At 57.9% G+C, this 20,455-nt stretch overlaps 6 protein-coding genes across 6 annotated transcripts; 1 reads left to right on the forward strand and 5 right to left on the reverse strand.

Moving 5' to 3' along the window:
• Window positions 1-468: 468 nt before the first annotated feature.
• LTHEOB_6071 (WLM domain-containing protein) lies at window positions 469-1,749 on the reverse strand (the record flags this gene model as incomplete). The annotated part of the gene is made up of 1 exon (XM_035515287.1): window positions 469-1,749. The coding sequence occupies one exon, from the start codon at window positions 1,747-1,749 to the stop codon at window positions 469-471; it is 1,281 nt and encodes a 426-aa protein (XP_035373202.1).
• An 877-nt stretch (window positions 1,750-2,626) lies between these two features.
• Window positions 2,627-3,709, reverse strand: LTHEOB_6072 (Mannosylphosphate transferase; the record flags this gene model as incomplete). The annotated part of the gene is made up of 4 exons (XM_035515288.1): window positions 2,627-2,696; window positions 2,766-3,377; window positions 3,477-3,486; window positions 3,550-3,709. The coding sequence occupies 4 exons, from the start codon at window positions 3,707-3,709 to the stop codon at window positions 2,627-2,629; spliced, it is 852 nt and encodes a 283-aa protein (XP_035373203.1).
• Window positions 3,710-6,778: 3,069 nt separating this feature from the next.
• Window positions 6,779-8,325, reverse strand: LTHEOB_6073 (4-aminobutyrate aminotransferase; the record flags this gene model as incomplete). The annotated part of the gene is made up of 2 exons (XM_035515289.1): window positions 6,779-7,985; window positions 8,039-8,325. 2 exons carry the CDS (start codon window positions 8,323-8,325, stop codon window positions 6,779-6,781), a joined length of 1,494 nt encoding a protein of 497 aa, XP_035373204.1.
• Window positions 8,326-9,259: 934 nt separating this feature from the next.
• LTHEOB_6074 (Set and WW domain protein) lies at window positions 9,260-12,318 on the reverse strand (the record flags this gene model as incomplete). The annotated part of the gene is made up of 4 exons (XM_035515290.1): window positions 9,260-10,003; window positions 10,053-10,133; window positions 10,182-11,767; window positions 11,826-12,318. The coding sequence occupies 4 exons, from the start codon at window positions 12,316-12,318 to the stop codon at window positions 9,260-9,262; spliced, it is 2,904 nt and encodes a 967-aa protein (XP_035373205.1).
• A 3,228-nt stretch (window positions 12,319-15,546) lies between these two features.
• LTHEOB_6075 (uncharacterized protein) lies at window positions 15,547-17,004 on the forward strand (the record flags this gene model as incomplete). The annotated part of the gene is made up of 4 exons (XM_035515291.1): window positions 15,547-15,588; window positions 15,660-15,774; window positions 15,881-16,672; window positions 16,724-17,004. The coding sequence occupies 4 exons, from the start codon at window positions 15,547-15,549 to the stop codon at window positions 17,002-17,004; spliced, it is 1,230 nt and encodes a 409-aa protein (XP_035373206.1).
• A 1,614-nt stretch (window positions 17,005-18,618) lies between these two features.
• On the reverse strand, window positions 18,619-19,948 carry LTHEOB_6076 (Prenyl proteinase rce1; the record flags this gene model as incomplete). Its single annotated transcript, XM_035515292.1, has 4 exons — window positions 18,619-19,167; window positions 19,280-19,660; window positions 19,782-19,828; window positions 19,897-19,948. The coding sequence occupies 4 exons, from the start codon at window positions 19,946-19,948 to the stop codon at window positions 18,619-18,621; spliced, it is 1,029 nt and encodes a 342-aa protein (XP_035373207.1).
• Window positions 19,949-20,455: the final 507 nt, after the last annotated feature.

Consider the following 20,455-nt stretch of genomic DNA (forward strand, 5'->3'; position numbering starts at 1 on the left):
AGTACACTGCTCTTAGCTAGGGACGAGGACAAAAGATTGTTTCAATTAGGTAGATGCTTTGCGTTACAGACCTATTAACCTCATCTCTTTCTTATATCTTTACCGTAAATCAATCTGACGACTCTAAAAGTTGATGCTATTTAGATACCCGTTAAAGCTTCTAGTTTCAATCAATTAGTGAAGAATCTGCGTAAGATAACTCATAGAATATCTGTAGGTAGTGCAAAGCATATACGGTGTTGGTGGCTAAGTAGCAAGTAGTAAACGGCAAACAACCAACAAAGAGAGGCGAATATCGTCATTTGCACCAGAGCGGTGGATTCAAATCTGCATATACGTAGCACAGATGGACTTGGAATCACAAGAATATATCGGCTCAAGAGATCGCAGGCCATGCATTTATTTGAATTCTCGGAATGGGGGTATACACGCTACTTCTCAGAGCAGAGCACTCTCCGCCACCGCAGTTCAACTCTTTCCCTCTTCTCCCTTTTCACCACCCTTCTCCTGCCTCGCTCTCCTCGCCCTCTCTTCCGCCGCTCTTGCAAGCACCTCCCTCCTACTCAACCCATCACCGGCCTCAGCCGTTACGGTCCCCGAACTCCCCAAAATCGCCGCGCCACCACTCCCACCAAGCACGAACTCTCCTCCAGTCCACCCACCATGATCGAACACATCGCCCCTCCTCTCCGGATCATCCGCAGGCTCATACACCTCATCCCCGCCCACGCCGCCCACCGTCCTTCCACCACGCCTCCAATCATCCCTCTCCACCTCCCTCTCAATCTCCCTGCACAAATTCCAAAAATTCCGATCGTGATCCCCCCACACATTATGCGTCAACTCATGACACAGCGTCCGCCGAATCGTCTTATAATCCCTATACCCATCATACGCATCCGTCCGCAACCGCAACTCAATCACCTCCCCCCTATTCCGATTCAGCCCCAACGTCCGACTCTCATGCGTCGTATGCATCGCCGGATCCATCTCCGTCAACAACCCCACACTAAACTTATGCCTGCGCATCACCGCCCTTATCCCCGCATCGTCCCGCAGCCGCTCCAGAAACGCCGTACTCCTCTCCGGCCGCGGCAGGTACGCCAGCGGGCGAATCGCATGAAACGTGTACTGCGCCTCCTCGGACGCCTTCGCGCTGCCCAGCGCACCCCGCCCAGCCGTGCGCGCGGGTGTGGCTGGTGCCACGGCGTAGCGGCGCGAGGCGCGCGCGGCGTGTTGCGCTGTCGCGTGCGAGACGGACGCTTGCAGCGACGAGACTTCAGCCGGCGTGCTGCCCATCAGGACGATCTTGCGCTTGGCGGCGACGAGCGGGGCGAGCGGGAGGGCGGCGGCCGGGTTGGCGTTGTTGTTGTCGTTGGAGAAAGGCGGTTTGAGCAGGCCCGGTTTGGGCGTGATGAGGAGCTTTTGGTGCGTGGGTGGGATGGAGAGCTGCGCGGCGATGGCGTCGGAGAGGGTGGATATGGTGGCGGAGGACGGGAGGCGGAGGGTGTGCTTTGCGCCGTGGTGGGTGAGGGTTATGCTGAGGGTGTCCTCATCGTTGTCGTCGCTGCCTTCGCTGCCTTCCGAGGACATTGCTGCGGGAGCGGCGGCGGAGGGTGGTGGTGAGGAGGGCGCTGCGTCGGCGGAGGAGGACATGGTGACGTCGGTCTCAGCGGCGAGGTTTGCCATGTCGTTGTCGTTTGGTAATGTTTGTTGCGGGCGATCTTGCGGTTCAGCGCTCGAGGCCATGATTGTGGTAGAGTAGTGTGTGCTTGCGCTTGAAAGTGAGCGGCGGTGGGCTTTTGTTCGGACGTTGTGGCGACATGGTGGTGAATTATTGATTATGTAGGACGTCGGGGGAAGCTCACGGTTCGCCCAGCTTCGGAGCTGTTCGCCTCCCGTCATCCAGCCTCATTTGTCATCATCTTCACCACCACTAAAGCCGACGTCGCCATTTGCTGCCTGAGGAATCAAACCACGCGGCTATTACGAGTCAGGCATGCTACGAAAATAAGTTTCTCGTCCGATGATGCCATGCTTGCCTTATACGGCGCAGCATCTCTTAAGGCTAGAATTATTGCACAGCCAAGCAACGGCAATCTGAGAATCACTCGGACCGGCCCACCCCCCTCGTTTCTCGGCGCATTCCGAGAACCCTGATATAGGAATGCATTGTACATATATGTGCATGTATAATTTTTTTTAATTCCTTGGTCTGAGACTGCAGAGCACGACGTTTATCGGAACCATGTAGCTCCGTCTCACGCTCTGAAAGTCTGGTAACGCTAGAACCTGCAGCCAACATCTATCAGGGATTGCCGTCACACCACGGTCGAGCAACCTGAAGACGCCAGCAGCAGACGTCCTACGTTCCCTCCGTCAGAATTACCACCACCATTCGCATCAAGCCAGCCCTGTCTCATCACGCCGTCCATGCAAGCCAAGAAGCTTATAGAAACCAAGGCGCCAGCAAAGATATGCAGCCACCCCAACCAAAAAAACCCCGGGTATCATGCCTAAGATGCTCACACGCTTATGTGCGAAAAATTAAATATACAAAAAAAGCAGAACAGCAACCGCCCCGAGCCCCAGCCTCATAATTCGTCAGGGATCATAAGCAAAAAGTTCAAGATGTCGGCCTCTGCGGGTCTTCGGGCTCCTTGAGCCACAGCCGCTGTTCGGAGTTCCATCGGTGTCTGTGCCGCAAGGTTACCATGGCGAGATTCGCTGGGGAGGGGAAAAAAAGACTACGCTGCCGGACTTACCCTTCGTATTCCGTTGCCGTCAATGCTTTCTCCTGGTACTCCTCGACCAGGATTTTGTCGTACGCGTAGGGAATCAGTGCCGGGACACCCTCGTACGTGCTCTCCCGCATCGGATACAAATCGGCCGTATTGTACCGGTGGTTATTCTTGCAAGACCATACACCGGGGTTCACGTCCGGCTCCGTCTCGCTCAAACCCGTTATGTCGATATACAAGCCATTGCTCTCATCAATCCACCTCGCGTCGATGATATTCATACCATTCCCTCTCACGCGCTCCTCGGAAAACGGGTTCACGTCCAGCAGGTAGGTCCGCTCGACATCGCTCCCATCAGCGGCGTGGTAGTGGATACGGGTGCGGTTGTAGTTGAGCCGGAGAAAGGCCAGCGTGCGATCGGCGACCTGCGTGTCGACGTCCCAGTCCCACGGCAGCATGCGGCCGCTCCACCACCAGCCCAGCAGCGTGCCGTGCGCTATCCACGTCTCCAGGCCCTCCTTGCGGAACCAGGTCAAGTACGCGCGCGTCATGTGGCGAATCGTCGTCTTGCGCTCCTCGTCGGAGACGACGCCGCCGAAGTAGCGAATGTCGTAGTGGCCGAGGATGTCATCGCCGCTGCGTCAGCACGTTAGATCGTGGTCGAGCGAATTGGGTGAAAAAAGAACAGTGAGACGGTGAGATTCAGGCACAGCTCTCCACGACGTTCGAACTTACCCAGGCTCATCTGCAAACGAGTCAGTTACATACCTCGATCAAAATATGACGGGGAAAAAAAAGTGGAACTTACGAAAATACTTGGCCGGATCCAGATCTGGACCCTTAGGACGATCATCCTCTTGATTCCCCGGATCCGCGTTTTCCTCCTGGGCGGCGGGAACGGCGGCTGCTAGAGCGGCATGCTGGGCGAACAACAGACAAGCTGCGGCAGCATACCGGAGAACCCTCATTCTGTAATTGCTGCGGAAGAAAAAGCAGCCGGATGTAGTTCCGCGCTCGTGTCACTCAGGAAATAAAGGGAAATGGGAAACACGCCAGGAGGAATGCGCGCTTATTTGAACCTTAGCCTCGGTATTTACGGTCTGCGTCCGGCTGGGGACGCGGGAATATATGCTGGCGGTCGCACCTTCCTCGAGGATGCGTGGACGGCGCGATTCACTGAGGGCGGTGAAGAGCGGGCGCCACAAGGCTGCGGGAATGCGGGTAAAATGGTGTGGAGACGGGCACGACGCGCGGCGGCGCTGACGTAGAGGCGTGAGAGAATATATTGAGCGGACGCAAAGAGGCAATGATTGCTTGAGATGCCGGTGGTAGAGGGAAAGGCGTGGCGGGCTCCGGCAGTCGTTTTAGTCAGTGGGCGAGGAGGATGGAGGAAGATAATAAGGCGTGCCGTGTTGGACGAGTGGTGCAGTCAGGCGCGGGCCGGCGAGCGAAGCCTTCTACGGCGCGAACTCGGGGGGTTTACAAGCGGGACGTGAAAGGAAGAGAAGGAGAAGAGGCTGGGGCCAGGATATAATAAAGCTATTATGGCGCAGTCGCACTCGGACGAGCGACACATGTACGTCAGGATCCATGGGGGCGGCGGTTGGCGGAAGACGATGAGGGCCGTTTATCATTCAATGCCCGGGCGGGTACGCAAGTTTGCGGGCGCCCGAACGGGGCAGTCGCTCGCGTGAACGCGTGAGATTCTGGAGGTCGAGCAGCCATCTCGATTGGCTCCGTCAGGCACCAGCAGCGGGCACCGCCCCAATTGCCCTGTTCGCCGTAATCCTTCCGGTTAGTCGGCAGACACGCCAAGAACTACCAAGCGCGCGCCGGAGGCGTTTGGGTAGGCAGCACGACGACGGGCGAGGTGAGAGGTGGGCTTGCTCAAGTGACGCGGCGTGCGAACTTTCTCACCACGCGACCTCTTGCCTTGCGCAGATGCACTGCCAGTGCCGAAGTCGCGGCGCCGCTCCCGGTGCCACCCAGACCCAATCTCCGCCGCAAAATGCGGAGAAACAACAGCCCATTCATCATTACTAACCCCACCCCGGGCATCCTTTCTACACAGTACAGGGCGCCCTGCTCTTGGCGCGACGAAGCGTGCAAGGCGGTGCTCCTCCTCCCAAGCTTCCCGCGCCCTTGCGCCCAATGGCAACAGGACGGTAAGCCAAGCGCAAACTCCGGCGCCACGAGGCATCTATGTCGGAGATAAGCCTGCGGGAGAGACAGTCACACTACCGAACATGGCTAAAGCAGCCATCCGGTCGAATCCTCCCTCATCCGGCCCTTTCCGCCCAAGCAGAGGAGAGCAGAAAAAAGAAACGATGATGCTGATGCGAACAGCAAGGATAGCAATGTCGCAGAATAACAATATGGGCACCGCCCGCCAAGCCTCCCCTCCCATCCCTTCCCCTGCAACACATCCCCATGTCCCCGCAAGTGGGCACGCTGACTCGTTGCCCGGAGATCCAATCTGCAAACAACCACCAAATATCCTCCTCGAGCCGGGAGAGCGCAGCGAATGTCGCACAAAACGGATGGATATGGCTGTCCTGCCACAAGCCAATCTTCAGAAACATATCAAATAGCCGCCCGGCGTTACTGCAACACAAGGACCCGATCTTCCGCTCTTGCTTGCGGCGTAGACAAGTACAATGCCCTCAGGGCGGCAAGCAATGTCAGAGAGCAAGGAACTACAGAAGCGACCACCTAAAAAAGAACGGAGCGCACGTCCCCCTTCCTTACTCCACACGCAGCGCGAAGGGAAAAAAAAAGGTGTTCAAAGGTGATCGACGAGCGAATCACGAGCGAGGCTGGTGTGGCACAGCAGGTGGTCGGTGTCACATCCCGCGTTCGTCTGTCTACTGCGTACAGCTGTGCCTCGGTGAACATCACATCCTTAAGTGTCTCACGTCCCTAAAACGTCCCCTCGCCTGGGGGCCGAACCAAAGACAAAACAACAGCGTCCAAATTCCTCAATGCCTCTCTCGTCCCACCGTACTCGTACGCATTGAATTATGTTCGCTAGGCAAAGACCGCATTTTGGCCAATCGCTTTGAATGCGGAAAATGGCGTATCTTCGATGCCCCCCCATCGTTCTCGTATTCATGTCCTCTGACGCTCTGAAGAATCCGAGCCCCACCGCCCCATCCGAATTACAAGAGCGAAGGAAACAAAAAAGTCTATTAAACGTATCCATTGTGCATATATCCCTACCCTTGGCGGACTGCGCCACGGCCGTGCACGCGTTCAAATATCCCCAACTCCCTTGCAGCCCCACTGCCAAGAAGTAGGGGAAAAGGTTATCGCATCAGACACCAAACATCTGGGCAACAAAACACTGTGCTCTCACACACAGACCCCTCCCTTATTCTAATAATTCCATTCATATTCTTCAACTTCAAATTTCCTCCGCTTCGAGAACCCCTGAAGCCTCTCCTTTTGCTGATATAAAAGCAACCACCGTGCTCTCCGCCTTCTATTGGGTCTAATATCATATAATATCCACAAGCCTTCCTGACGTAAAAAAAGGAGTTCGGACAAATAAAAGCGGCAGGAACATCCCGGAATATTGACTTGGCTTTTTCTCTTGTTTGTTCTTATTTCCACTCGTTCACTCTGCCCGTCGGTCAAGACCCGTTGGTAACCGGCATGTCTGCATTCAAAACGGCCTCACACGTGAGACATATGGAAACGGGTGCAACATTCACTTCATTCCAAGCAATCACAAGCATCGATGAGACTGGTGTAAAGTGACAGGCTTTTCAATTTAGCCTTTGGTAGTATCATTTGTCGTACTACATGATCCTCATGCCAACATGAGCTGTTCGAGTCCCGCAAGACGAAGGCGCGCAGCACTAATCTCTGCCGCCCACCGCTCAGAGTATCTTTGGTAATAAAATAGCAAAATATAAACAAAACAAATGCGTCAAACGCCAACGAGTTTTTCCCAAAATGGATGCAAATGCCATCGCTCAAAATCGGCAGTAAGAACCGGAAAAGAAGCCATTGTCCAACGACAGTCAGCCATCCACCTATGCCTTGATGACCTGCTCGAGGCGCTCAAGGAAGATGTCGGCGTGGTGCTTCTGGAAGATGAGCATGGGCCTCAAGCGGACGGCGGCGACACCGCTGCCACCGATGTTGATGCCGACACCCTTGGCGCTCTTGAGCACCTCGTCGCGGCGGGGGCTGTCCCAGGCGATGAAGGTACCCTGGCCCTTACCACGCAGGTTCTGGATCTCGTTGGGGTACTGCGAGGCCAGGCGCTCGAGGCCGGCGTACAGGTAGTCACCGGTCTGGGCGGTGTTCTCGACGAGGTTGAGACGCTCAATCTCGTTGATGATGCCGCGGAACAGCAGAGCGCGGGCTGGGTCACCCATCCAGGTGTTGAACTGGCGGTAAGGCTTGTTGGGCTTCAGGTCGTCGCGGGCGAAGTAGTAACCGGCGGTCTGGGCCTTCTTGGAGAAGGTGACCATGTCGGGAGGAGACTGGAGGTTCCAGTGCTCGTGAGCCCAGAACTTGCCGGTGGCACCGACACCAGTCTGGACCTCGTCGACGATCATGAGGACGTCGTTGCGCTTGGTGATCTCGCGGAGACCGCGGAAGAACTCGGGCGAGGCGTGGTTGTCACCACCCTCGGACTGGATGGGCTCGATGATGATGGCCGCAGGAGGGTTGTGGAACTCCTTGATGAGACGCTCGGTCTCCTCAAGGCAGCGCTTCTCCTCAGCGGCGTTCTCAGCAGCGTGCTGGTCAAGAGGGTACTTCAGGCTGGGGAAGGGAGCCTGGGGCCAGTCGAAGGCAGGGATGTCAAGCTTGTGGATGGGCTTGCTGCGGGTGGTGGAGAGGGAGCCGAAGAGACGACCGTGGAAACCGGACTTGAAGGACATGATGGACAGCTTGGGGGCACCGGGGACGGTGTTGTTCATAGCCGACTCCATCTCCTCGGCAGTGAACTCAACGTCGGGACCGCCACGCTGGACACGCCTCTTCCACATGAAAGCCGCCTTGTATGCCAACTCGTTCGCGTCAGAGCCAGACTGGGCGGTGAAGACCTGGTCAAGACCCTTGGGGGCAACCTTCAGGATACCGGTCTCGAGGATGTCGGCCCAGTCGTGCTGGGGGAAGTTGCCGAGGGCGGGACGGTTGATGATAGCGCTAGCCATCTCGGGAGAGCTAGCGCCGAGAAGGAGGGCGGCGTTGTTGTAGCCAACAGGGATGGAGGCGATCTGGGCGTAGCTTTTCCATTGTCAGTTTTCCCGTATAAAATTTTGTGCCATCAAGGTACTCACACATCCAGGAGGACGTTGCCGTCCAGGTCGGCAAGGTAGTTGCCGTAGCTGCGCCTGTAGTCGGCCATCATGTTCAAGCTCCTGGTATCGAAGACCTTGTCGAGCTTCTGAATGGCCTTGGTGCTCTCGGGACCGGGGATGGCGCCCTTGACAACAGGGCCAGCAGGCTCATCGGGGAAGAAGGCCTGCGAAGCATACTGGCGGGTGGCAAGGGCAGCAGCCGGACGGGCAATGGCACGCTGGGCGCAGGGCCGCAGCGTGTTGGCAACGCGAAGGGCGGAAGACATTTTGGAAGCTGGAGCTGGGGAGGAAAAGTTGCGGGAAGGGTTGAGCTTTAAGCTCGGTTTAAGCCGCCGATTGCCGTGAGGAACGGATGCGTGGCGCTCTTCTCCGCGCAAGCTTGTATCGCGGATGCGCTGTTGGTACGAGCTTCGGAGCTCGTCACGCGGTGGTTTTTAGTGCACAAAAAAGCGCGCGCAGTGAGCGTGAAGAGGACCTGCGGAGAGGAATGAGGCAGGGCGCGAGCGGTGCGGTGAGTCAATGGCAAACAAGAGTGGGAGCCGCGGAGGCAAGAGGTGAAGCTTTAAAGCTCCCCCGGCCGCGGCGGGGCTGGCTATCGATTGCAGGGATGGCGCGGTGCACGCGAGCCAAGCTTGCGCCCTTGACGCCGTTGCGAGCAATGCGGTGAATTTAACTGGCCGTAGCTGCTTTCGGAGAGTCGACGCGAGCCTTAAAACGGCTCCAGATCCAGCAGGCCTCCGCGATCGCTCCATCTGCCCTTCCCCAGAGCCACCCTGCGGCGTATCTGGCGGCGGAGCGTGTACGGCGGCACTCCAAACCGCCTGAGCACATGATACGCGCTACCGGCGCCGCCTGCACCCGAAAAACATTACCAAATTTTTGTCCTTATGTATTCGCCGCCGTCATGGACGACATGCAACCTTGACAAATGCCTTCCGCCTCTCCGCCTCTCGCGCACGATACCTACACCTAAAACCCCATTTCTGTCCCCGCAGTCGCCGCTGAAATGCAAGACTTTACCAAGTTCCACAACGCCGTCCGGATAGGTGCTTGGCCGTAGCCATCCTTTTATTTGGAACCGCTTAAGCAGATCCACCAACTCAATGCATGCCGGATTAAAAGAAAGAGTAGTGTTAATCAAAAGCTTCGACCAGAGAAAGTATGGACCAACGCCTCCAATTCCAGAAAGAAAAGCTTGCATCACCTGCCGTTAGCGACACCAAGATGGCGAAGACGATCCGAGTGCATGCCGTCGAAGTTGTCGTACGAGTCGTTGGTTGATGGCGTAGCGAGCTGCATCGGACTGGGATGGCCATTCGCTCCCGAGACGTCTCCGAGCTCCGCCTTGACAGCCCTGTTCACCTGCACGCCAATTTCGTTCTTTGCTTGCGCACCGCGAACCGTTGCGTATCGGATGGGTGGCTCAAAAGACTCATTCTCAAATGAGTCGAGTGCAGCTTGTTGAAATGCATCAGGGGTGTCTGCATCGTCGATCGCGTCGCCTTGTTCGTCGAATGTTGTGCTGTCAGCAGGCGGGGGAGGCGGAGGAGGTGGGGGAGGAGTATCGACATCTGTCGATTTCAACCTCTTGAACGGCGATTCGTCCTCCCCATCCATTGGAGTGCTGACGGAAGTCTCGTCGTGCCTCTTGCGCTTGCTCGAGTTTCCAGGAGAATCCTCTGAAGTCTCACCCTTGGCCCGCGCCCCTGCCGACGCGTCAGGCATATCATTGTCCTGGCTTCCTGCAACACCTGGATCGCCCGGAGGGGTGGTGCTACCCGAACCATCCACTTTTTGTTTATCGAGCTTCTTCTTCTTTTCGCACGCCTTCTCCAATGTCTCGTGGACGTGCTTCTTAATATCTTTGACGTGCTTCTCCGAAAGCTTTGTCGGGTCCTCGACACGGCCGCGCTTGTAGTCGGAAGCGACAATCTTCTTCGAAATCTATCGAGTGTAAGCAAGGAGGGCGGGTCAAGAGGATAGGAAGACTGACTTCCTTGCCGAGGCGCTTCAAGTCTTCCTTCGGAAGCTTCTTGCTGAATTTGTTCAATACATAACTAACATGCGGGAAGATCTGTTTCGCATTAGCGAGCATTCGAGAGTAAACGAGACGTCCACATACAGTGTTCTCGTATATCTTCTTCTGCTTCTCCTCGCTGTAGGACCTCCACTTTTCTTCGCTAGGAGGTTTCTCTTTCTTTGCCGATTCAGGCTGAGGAGTCCTGCCTCCTGGACTTTGAGTTTTCGGGGTACCGTCGGTGATCTCACGAATGATTTCCTGAAGCTTTTGCTGATGAGTCTTCTCCTTAGATGGAGCAGGAGCCTGCGGTGCTGGGGTTGTAGGACGTTGCCAACTAGTCGCGCCACTAGCACTGTAGTAGTAGGTTCTCTTGTCCGCATCCTGAGTCATGAACCACCCATGGGGCAGCGGATTGAAATGAGGGGGACGGCGGAATTGCCCTCGTCCTCCTGGAAAAGGCCTAGCTGGTATAGGGTTGCGATTGGAAGGACCCTTTGGTGCATCTGGAGAAGCTGAGCGCTCCTTCGAAACACGCTCGGTGCGCTCAGCCCATCTTGAGTCGTAAGCACTAGGGCCGTTTTGCTCGCGCTTGACCCGGGGGATCCTGTACTCCATCTTAAGCTGGCTCCATTCATGGAGAAGTCTAGATGCCTTGCTCGAAACCCTCTCATCCTCGCATGACTGTAGCTTCTCAATGGTTTCTTCAATGTTTGAGTTTTGAATCTTGTTGCGCGAAAGCCGAGGCATTTTGTCGAGGATCTCGAGAACCTGCAAAGCGACGTTCTGGTCATCCATGAATGTGTTCAGAGTGGTCTTGAGGATTTGGTAGCCGTGCATCCTGATGACGCGGTTCATGACCTTTTCGTCGTCGCTGCGCTGAATGCGGCTCAGCAGCTTAACGGCAATCCACTTCTCCTTGCACTGCATTAGCGTGGCCATGACCTTAGTGACGCCGCCCTCATCGAGGGACTTCGGCTGCACGTTGTTGACGTATTCTTCGTCGTCCTCGGAAATCTTCTTCTTGCGGGGCTTCTTGGCGACGGCAGTGTCCCAACCGTCCTCATCATCGATACCAAGCGCCTCGATTGTGGCGTGGGACAGCTTCGTAGCGTTGTCCGTCTGCGTCTTGCCTCCAATGAAACCTGTGCAGTTTGCTTCGCCGCAGTAGCATGGCTGCGGATCTGCGCCATAGCGGTCGACGTTGTAATTGAAAACGAGCTCTTCGCCGGCCTTGATGTGGCGCTCGGCAAAGATGCCCATGCGCAATTTGTCCCCAACCACCCATTTGTCCACAAAGCAGTTGGGATTGCAGGAATGGTTGCAGAAACGACCGAGGTTACCTTTCTTTGTCGCATCGACAAATTCTCCCTTGCTCAGGGACATGAAATAAAAATGCTTGATCTTTTCGTGGTCATACTGAACCATGCGGTTGCGGAATGTCCGTTCGTTAATGACTTCTCCGATATATTCGTATACAAAGTCATTGGGCTTGAGGTCAGTGTTCGCGCGGAGTCCATAACCTTTCTTTTCTGTCTTGAAGACCGTGACGTCGGCGTACTGCTTTCTGAGAAAACGTTGGTTCTGGCAATTGGGGCCGCACCCACAATCGCCGACGCATTCCATCTTAGTTGCGCGATTGATGCAATCGGAATCCTCTCCACAGGCAAGGTTCTTCCTGCTCTCTGCATCTGCAAATGACAGTCAGACTAGCCGGCTCTAACAACAATGATGGAGTTGATGACATACCCCACTCCTCGGCACAGTCGCACTCGAGCGCGTGCTCGGTTTGACCCATGGACTTGTTGCCATAGGTGCAGCTCTCAATAACATCAAACGTCTCCTTGGCTTCCTCGGTCTTGTTCTCATGGTCCAAATAGAGCGGCGGCGGCCTCGAGACGACTTTTTGCGACGTGGAGCGGGCGAGCTTGGGGCCCTTGCCCGGCTCCATCTTGACGGTAATGTCGCCACCGAGGATTTCCTCGCGCTCCGAAGCCTGGCCGGGTGAGCCGCTGCTCCTTTCGGACTTGATGGGGGTCTGAGTTCTTGACGCCGCGGCCTGGCCCGGTGATGCAGCATGGCCATTCGGCGTGACGGCGACGCGCCCCTTCCCGTCCTCTTCCACGCTTTGCTTGACGACGTCCGCATCTCCGTCCTCCGCAGGGGTGTCGGGCTCCAGCTTCATGTCGCGGACCTCGGGCTCCAGGCGGGACGCCTTGCTGTCGGCGTCGCTGTCCGACATGATGGGCGTCGGCAAAGGGCGACGGAAATCGGTGGGTGCCGGCGGATGGGGGAGGGAGGTTGCGGCGAGTGAAGGGAAGAAAACCACGCTCCAAGCCCGTCGAGCACTAAGCGATTCCGTGTCTACTCAGGGTCCAAACTCGCAGCAGCATGACCTCTTGTCGCTCTTCCGCACCTGCGCATGCGCGTCGGGGGGGTGTCTGGGCCGAGGGCAGCGGTTGGGGTGCGCGGGTGCTGGGTTTGCGGCGGAAGATGCGCGTCGACGCAGTGCGGCCGGCTCGGTCTGCGGGCGGCGGTGAGGGCAGCGAACGGCGACGAGACGGCGGAAAGGGTGTCGCGAGAGGCGTAATTGGCGCGTCGAGTGGCAGCGCGGGCGGCGGGCGGGCGGCGGAGGAGAGAGCGTGGGTAGACTTGGGAGGAGAAAGGCGAGTGAAGGAGCGGTGCGGGAGACAGAAAGACCCTTCTTCGTTACGGCATGCTCTGCCAGTTACGCGTTCGGCGCAGCGTTACCTGTACCCGGATAACTCCCGCAGGGGCAGACGCTCACTGCTGCGGCTGTGGCATAGATAGAAGCGTCAAGTCTGCAGACGCGGCCCTCCATGAGGCTCTACAGCCGTAGCTTGAGCGACATCTCGGCATTGCCTTCTCCGATGCGGCAGGGGTCTGGAGTGAGGGCTGTACGCCACAGGGCTCCAAAGAGAAATCCTGATTGGCATGTGTGAACGATCACTTTGCGCTGTCCTTGCGGCACCGGCAAGCTTTCCACCGGCTAGGCCACGGCTTTTGTTCTCATCATGCGGCTGCGACCGCGAGTGGATCGGAGACCGGCATGCGGAGGAAGCATGCTGCTCGCTTCCTTCTCTGTCTCTAGACCACCCCAGACTTGGACTACGCTGGCGACAAGCCTACTCGAGTCCAGCCGCGGTGCAACGTGAGGTCGCTCACGCAATATGTCGGGTCGTATGCGCTGCGCGTCGACAAGAGACAGTCACGCGTCACGGCAGGATGAAGCCCGCCCGTGAAGCAGGTGAGAGCTGGCTGACACACCCTCGCTTAGTAGCGGACTGCGTCCTGAGGCATCCTGAGCCGACGATGCATGCCCGCATCTGCAATTTTCACGGTCCGCGGCGCTCGCCCGAGTTGTTGAGTTTGCAGCAGTTCCGGGAGACATTCGCTGATCTGCGCTAGGCCGACGAGATCCTGGGCTGTCGCCAGGTACAGGTGCGACCATCCTGTCGGCTCTTTATGTAATACTCGGCTGCGATTGGAGCAGGCTCGGCGGCCCAAGGCACCAAGGCCGCCTATTCGCAGCAGACCGCCCTCAAGCAAGAGTTCAAGAGATCGTCCTCTGTACCTCGCCCTTGGCCCAAAGCTAGAACGTGGCGATGCAGGCTTGCTCATCCACATCCGATTAGGAAACCCGGCAGCCGGTTCGTGCATGATGCACTTCCTTGCTCATTCGTCGCCAGCACCCAGCCTTTTATGGAACCATTTGCGAAATATGACCGCTGAATGGCCTGCCCGCTCGCCGTTTCAGACGCTGGGTGCGGCACCGCCTGTCGTACCATGTAAAAGGACGACGTATATTTCCCTATAGGGAAAGGGACTAGGCCGCGGACAATAAGATAGCGCTGGTCTGTGCCGGCTTCTGCCGTACTTCCAGAAGCCGAGAGCAAAACCTGGTTCACGGATGAAAATGTGTCTCTGCATGGACGGCGGGCTGGACATCTCTGACACTGTGGTCCAATCGTTGGCCATCCACCATCGACTGTGGCTCAGACGCCCTCCCCGCGCTGTACTCGCCCTACAACAGGGCGAGACTGCTATCCGCAACTCTCTGGCGCAGGGCTCGCACAGCATTGCAGCATTTTAATAACGGCAGCAGTAATCGGAGCATTTAGCCGGGTGCAGAGGGCAACAACAGCCACAACAGCCTGATCCGGACGACTGCTTCAGGCTCCGTGCTGGCAATACTCAGCGAATCATTCAGCACGGGATAAAGCTCTCACGTTGCGATGGTGGTCGTGGCGTATGTCTCGTATCAAGTTGCACCGGTGGTGCTAGGGAGATCTCTCCGCCAGCACGGCGATCTCGAAGCAGGCGCTCGCGAAGCCGGCGACTCGCGGAGGCCATCTGTGCGCGCCCATCTGACGGCGGATCGCCTAAATGACGCGGTCCTGGACATGATTGATGGTGGAGGCGCACGAGATGCTGCAAGGTACACGGGCGGCTCCCCAGAGTGAGGGCGGGCTGTATGGTGCTACGTGGCTCTGCAGGCTCGGCAGTTGCCATTGGGCGTGGTGAAGGGGCAGCTGGGGAGCCGGCAGGGCGGGTGCTGTGTATAAAGAGCGGCCGTGGGGGGAGGGTTGTGTGCAGAAAGGCCGCCGCCCCCCAGGCGCCTGGCACCCTATCTGCCCTCCGGTCCGTAATAGCCGTGTCGACACACCTCCGGGCGCTCGCAGCGCCTGTTCGGGCAGGCGAGCGGGATGCTGACGTTGTTTTGCGCAGGAGTGCACGGCGCGGAGGCTGGACTTGGGGCACGACGAGCCCTAGTGTTGCAGAGAGGAGTCGTGAGACGCCCGCGCCAGGGGCTTGAAACTCGATAGCGACGAGCTTAAAAAAGTTTCAGTGTTTCGCGCTGAGCAGCGGGGCGGCTGATTGGCCGGCGCTTGAGCCGCTCGCTCTCTGCTCTCTGCTCCCAGCCTCCGCCCACGCCTGCGCCGTCGCGCATTGCCCAAACCGGCCCAGCACGCTCGTCGTACCAAGGCGCACCGGGCAGCAGGCGGCGAGCACAGCCGGCTGGCCCGTCGTGGGCGCGGTGGTGTTGACGAGCAGCTAATTATGCACGTCACGAAGCTGCAAGCCAGCTCCATCCATGTCTGTTTTTCTCTCCCATCTCTCTTCTCGTCCCTTCTCGCAGCAGTTCCTTCATCTGCCGCTCTGTGCGCGTCTGAGGCCGCCGCATGCAGACATGTAGCATACTCCTTTTCTGTACATCTCCACAACCACTCTCCCGCACGCTCGTTTCTTCATCCGTTTCACTCACCCTCGTTTGGTCCTGTTGCTTCCAGTCCCGCCCGCGCTGCCGCCGTATCGCGCGCGCGTCTGCATCCTGCTTGACGGCCTTGTGATCGCCTTTTACTCATTTAGTCCTGCTGCATCGACCCCCCGTGTATGGACGCGAGACTTTCTTTCCCTACGCCCTCCGTACTACTCCGAATTCCTCGCCATGGAGCCCTCGAGGGACATCCCTTGGGCTGAGCACGAGAAGGTGTGTGCGAAGAGCCGCCCGCACAGCCGCCCAGCGGCGCCGCCCCCTCCCCCCCAGGCTGATTGCCCCAGGTCTACCTTCTGGCCGAGATCATGAAGGCCGCGCCCGTCTCGTCCGAGACGCTGTTCCATTTCATCAAGAACGCCGGCATCCAGCCAAAGTGGGCGGAGATCGCGCTCCCACAAGGTACCTGACAACCCTGCGCCAATCGCGCCCACCGACCACCACCCCAAAAGATCGCCCGCCTCCAGCGCTGCTGTCGAGTGTGTTAACCCGTTCAATTCGCTTCCAGGACGCTCCCTGCGCCAGTCCCAGATAGCATTCCAGGACCTTATCGCGCAATTCTCCGCCCACGATTCCCGCGGAGCCGGCACCGCCAGCGCGGGGCCCGTCCAGTACCACCACGCCCACCAACCGTCTCCCCAGCAGCACCCACAGCACCAGCATCCCGTCTTCCACGGCCACCAGCCGCCCGTCGAGATCCCGCGCAAGCGGCCGCTCGCCCCCGACGTGTCGACGCCGACGGGCCGCCTGCTGCAGCCCCGCCCGCCCAATCCCTACCCAGCGGCAGGAGGAGCAGGAGTAGGAGCAGCAGGAGGAGACGCCGCCGCCCAACAAGCCGCTCACCACCATGCCGCCGCCGCCGCGTCGTCCATGCTCCATCACCAGCAGCAGCACCAACACCACCACCACCAGGGCGCCGCCGCCGGTCCCGCGTACATAATGTCGCCGACGCTGGGCGCCGAGGGCACGAGCAAGAAGCGCCGCGGCCGTCCCACGAAAGCAGAGGCCCAGGCGCGCGCCGCTGAAGCTGCCGCGCGGGGCGAGCCGTATCCGCCGCCGAAGACGGGGAAGCGCGCGTCCATGGCGTCGGCCCTGAGCAGCAGCAGCGGTGGCGGCGGCGGCGGCGGCGGTGGAGGAGGCGGCGTAGAAGCTCCAGGCACCGGGCGCGCGGCGGGCGCGGGGACGGCGAGTCCTAGCACGCCGGGCGGCGCTGTTGGCGGCTCTGGCACGGCTTCCAGGCCCGAGCGTGGTGAGCACATGTCCGTGAGCAGCATGGTGACGGCGGCCACGCCGGCGGCAAGTGAGCGTGGTCTTGGTGAGTCGTCGAGTAGCGCCGTGGTACATGGGCGAGAGCGGAGGCAGTCTAGCCTCGACGTGCCGGTTTCGCCCACGGCGAAGCCGGAGGTCGTGAGCGAGAGCGCCAGATCAGGCCCTCTCGCGTCGCCGACCAAGGCGGGAGCTCAGGCGCCAGAGGGCCGGCGCGACACCCTTTTGACCCAGGGCTCTCCTCTCGCCGTGTCGACGACCTCGTCCCCGGGCGAAGAGCGAGGGAGAGAGACGCCGCGCGAAGCGAGTGAAGATCACAAGCGCCGTGCGACGCCACATTCGTTTAAAGACACCGTGGGCATTTAACCATCTTCAGCAGCATCACCAGCGCCGACGAGCAGAAGCACGGCGCAGCAGGACCTGAATCAACATCGCAACTCACACCCTCGTTACTAACCAGAACCACCATTGCCCTCGCTTAAACCCCCCATTGACCCCTCAGGTCGCACATCGATGCACCAGGAAATGAGATCCAAGAAAATACGACTCTCTTAGGGCGGCGATATCTTGTCGAAAAAAGCAAATCCAGTAAGCACGTTACGCAATTATGCAGGACGACCAAGCACAAAACCTCTCCTCCTTCCGAAACGCTATCATGTCGACGAAGAGCAAAAAGAACACTTCAGCATAACCCCCCAATTACGAAGTTACGCGGAGGATTTTTGGCTTCGCATACACTCCCCATTTGCGCTCCATTCAATTATCAAAAGTGTGTTTCCTTCAAGTTCGCTGGGTGTTTTGGGATTTCTCTCTCATCATTAAAGTATTCCTCCTATCCGGCGGCGACCTTTCCCGCACATCTGTCTTGAGCGGTTTTTTTCCTGAGGAACATCTTCGTCATCTCTGTCAAGTCCTCCATGTGCTCTTTTCCCCTCCTGTCCAGTTTAGCTCAGTTGTCTTGGTCGTCCATTCTCCCGTTTTCCAACGTTTCAGCGGTCTACGAGCCAAAGATTCACGACTCTCCTTATTGCACAACTCATCAGGGAAAAAATTTCTTCGCGCGTCGTTGTTCTCTTCTTTCTCAAGGGGCATACCATCATGTATAGCGATTAATGCTCTCTTTCGTTCCTCCTTCGCCCATTTCCTGCGGGACGATAGGAGGCGCGGATGAACCAGGTTAATATGTAATCATAGTTCATCTTTAAGTCGTTTCTGCTTGCGTTTACATACGATTTGACGGCTCTCCTTGTCTTTCCTGCACATGAAGACTCAATTCGCACCCTGGCATACGTTTGATATTTTCTTCAACGAAGTAAACGCACGTCTGGTCATTTTCTTCAATTTTCGGAAACCTTTGCTTTGCTTTCCGGAAACAGTGTAAGAATATCTTGGTGGTCTTCTTCATCCGATTAGGATGCGATCTGTCCTTTCTGGCAATCTCCCCTCTGCGCTTCTGTTCTTCTCTTTGCGCACACGGAATTTTTGCAAAGGATGCTATCTTTCTCGTTTACCAGTAGTGACGGCCGCGCAAAAGCTTCAGTATACACACGCATCCGTAGAGAATTTCCGCTTGAGCGTTGGCGTGAGCTTCGTCTTTCTAATTGCACATTGACTAGTACGGGCGGCAATTGTAACCGTGCGGTCGGCATTAATCGTTCTTTTCATTACGCATTACAGCTACACATCTGGTAGTCATTATAGGGGATAAACTGCAAAGTCTACGAGAGGGAAAATTCTCCCAATGTTGTTTGCCAAAACCGAGCCCCCATCTCACTAACCCACCATTTCTCCTTTTTTTTCTTATCCTGGCGCGGAACTCTTGACCTTTTTTTCTATAAATAGCCCAAACACCGGGTTCCAAGTTTTGGATGGGCGGCACAGCGCGGAAACCCTGCAACTATACTTGAAGCATCCTTCCGCATAATGGAGGAAAAAGTCTCCCGCTAATGCAGGCAAAATAGCCACAACCCCGGTCCCCTTTCACACCGCGAACCCAGCCAGCGCGTTTTCGCTCTCCGTCAGGGGCCACAGCAACCACCAAAAGCCGAGCGCGCCGCCGACCAGCAGCGTGTAGTACGCCACAGTCCAGCCGATGTGGTCGTCATAATGCGCCGCCCTACTACTTCCATCCGCCCTCTTCCCTTCGCCATTCACTCCGGCCGGCCCGATGGGCACCGCTTCGGCCGTTGCTGATCGCGCGGGGCGGACGCGGCCCCACAGCCGCGGCAGGCCCATCCAGTTGCAGAAGGCGTGGGCGACGACGACGGCGGGCAGCGAGGCGGTGCGGACGAAGACGAAGGCGGCGAAGAAGCCGAAGAGAGACGTGTAGGTGAACTGGAAGAGCGAGCGCGCGATGCCGGTGACGACGGGCGTGTGCGGGTGCGTGATGCGGAACTCGTAGAAGTGGTGCACGTGCGCGATGCCGAAGTACAGCGGCGTCACGAAGACGGTCGTCGTCGGCGAGACGTGCGCGGATAGGTGGAGCGGGATCATGAGCGAGCGCCAGATCAGCTCTTCCGTTGTAGGGCCCTGCGTGCGGAGATGGTCGTTAGTTGCGGTGGTTTTAGGGTTTGTGGTTGGAGGTTGTAGGCTGGCCGCATGCGGAATATATAATGCTAGCTTGGTGATGGTTCGCACTTACGGCTACGAAGTTGCGCCAGCCGATCCAGCTGCTGAAGGTCTCGTTGATGTGCGTTCCCTTGACCCAATCGCGCCAGTCTCCATCTACAATGCCATTCTCAAATAGCGGTCCAGCAAATAGGACGCAGAGTAACAGCAGCACCTTCACTATATCCACAACCGAGATAGGCCACCAACCAAGGTGGTGTAGGGCGTCCAGGAAGCTATCATGTGCAGACTGGGCGAGAATGTAGAGTGTAATCAGTGTGCATATGATGCACGACGTGGTGACGGCGCGTATGCGCGCGCGGATGACCGAGGGCGCATCTCGATGGAGGGTCTGCGACGGACGGGTGGTTTTGGAAAGGTAGAAGGGCACGACGTAGATGACGGTGAACAGCACCTGGTCAGTGGACGTTAGAAGAAGCTCAGTGCTGGGCAAAACGGCGCATGGCCAATGGTTGGTTGCTCGGCGCTTCGCGGTAGGTGGAGGTAATGCGGAACGGGCGGTGTAAGGAACTCACAGAGAGCAGGGCGGCCGATCCCGGGGTAATGGCAGGGCCGGTGGCTACTGATGAAACGGAGGCAAGTTAGTTTTGCAACTCGTGCTGTAAGGCGGCGGCTGCTGAAGAGACGCACCTGGCTCGCTGCGACCGACGCGCAGGCGCTGGAGAAAGTGGACGGGCGCCATGGGGGAGGTCGCGAGGGTCGGCGCTACGCCGTTCGGAGAGCAGTGCAGGCGGAGGGAGGCAGCAGAAGAACGCTCGCTGGGTCGTGTGCTCTTTGTGCATCCGCGTTCGTCATTGTCGTAGTGGGCGGCTGGCCCTTGCAGCGAATCCGCAATTGCCGGAGCGAGGCGCCCCGACCGGCGCTAGCGCTCAAGCCTCACAGATTAACGGCCAAACGATCCCACTCCAAGCGCGCGCGCGCCTCAGAAGACTCGGCCGCTCGGCAGCTAGCCACCAGCCACTCGTCCCGTGTCGGCCAATCTCTCCGCATCCTCTGCAGCACCAATCGCCGGCCCGCGGGCGACTGGTAGTATCGATAACGGCCGCCATGTCCGTCCAATCTCGCCAATGCACACCAGCACCTCCTGGGCCACCACGCGTCCAGGGCGTGCAGGTGCGTTTCGCTGTCGCCGGCCAGCAAGTGAAGATCTACTGCTCTCCTCTCTCGCACCGGCCGTTGTCCTTTACTC

The sequence above is a fragment of the Lasiodiplodia theobromae genome (assembly GCF_012971845.1).
Source record: "Lasiodiplodia theobromae strain AM2As chromosome Unknown scaffold_17, whole genome shotgun sequence".
Taxonomy (NCBI): domain Eukaryota; kingdom Fungi; phylum Ascomycota; class Dothideomycetes; order Botryosphaeriales; family Botryosphaeriaceae; genus Lasiodiplodia; species Lasiodiplodia theobromae.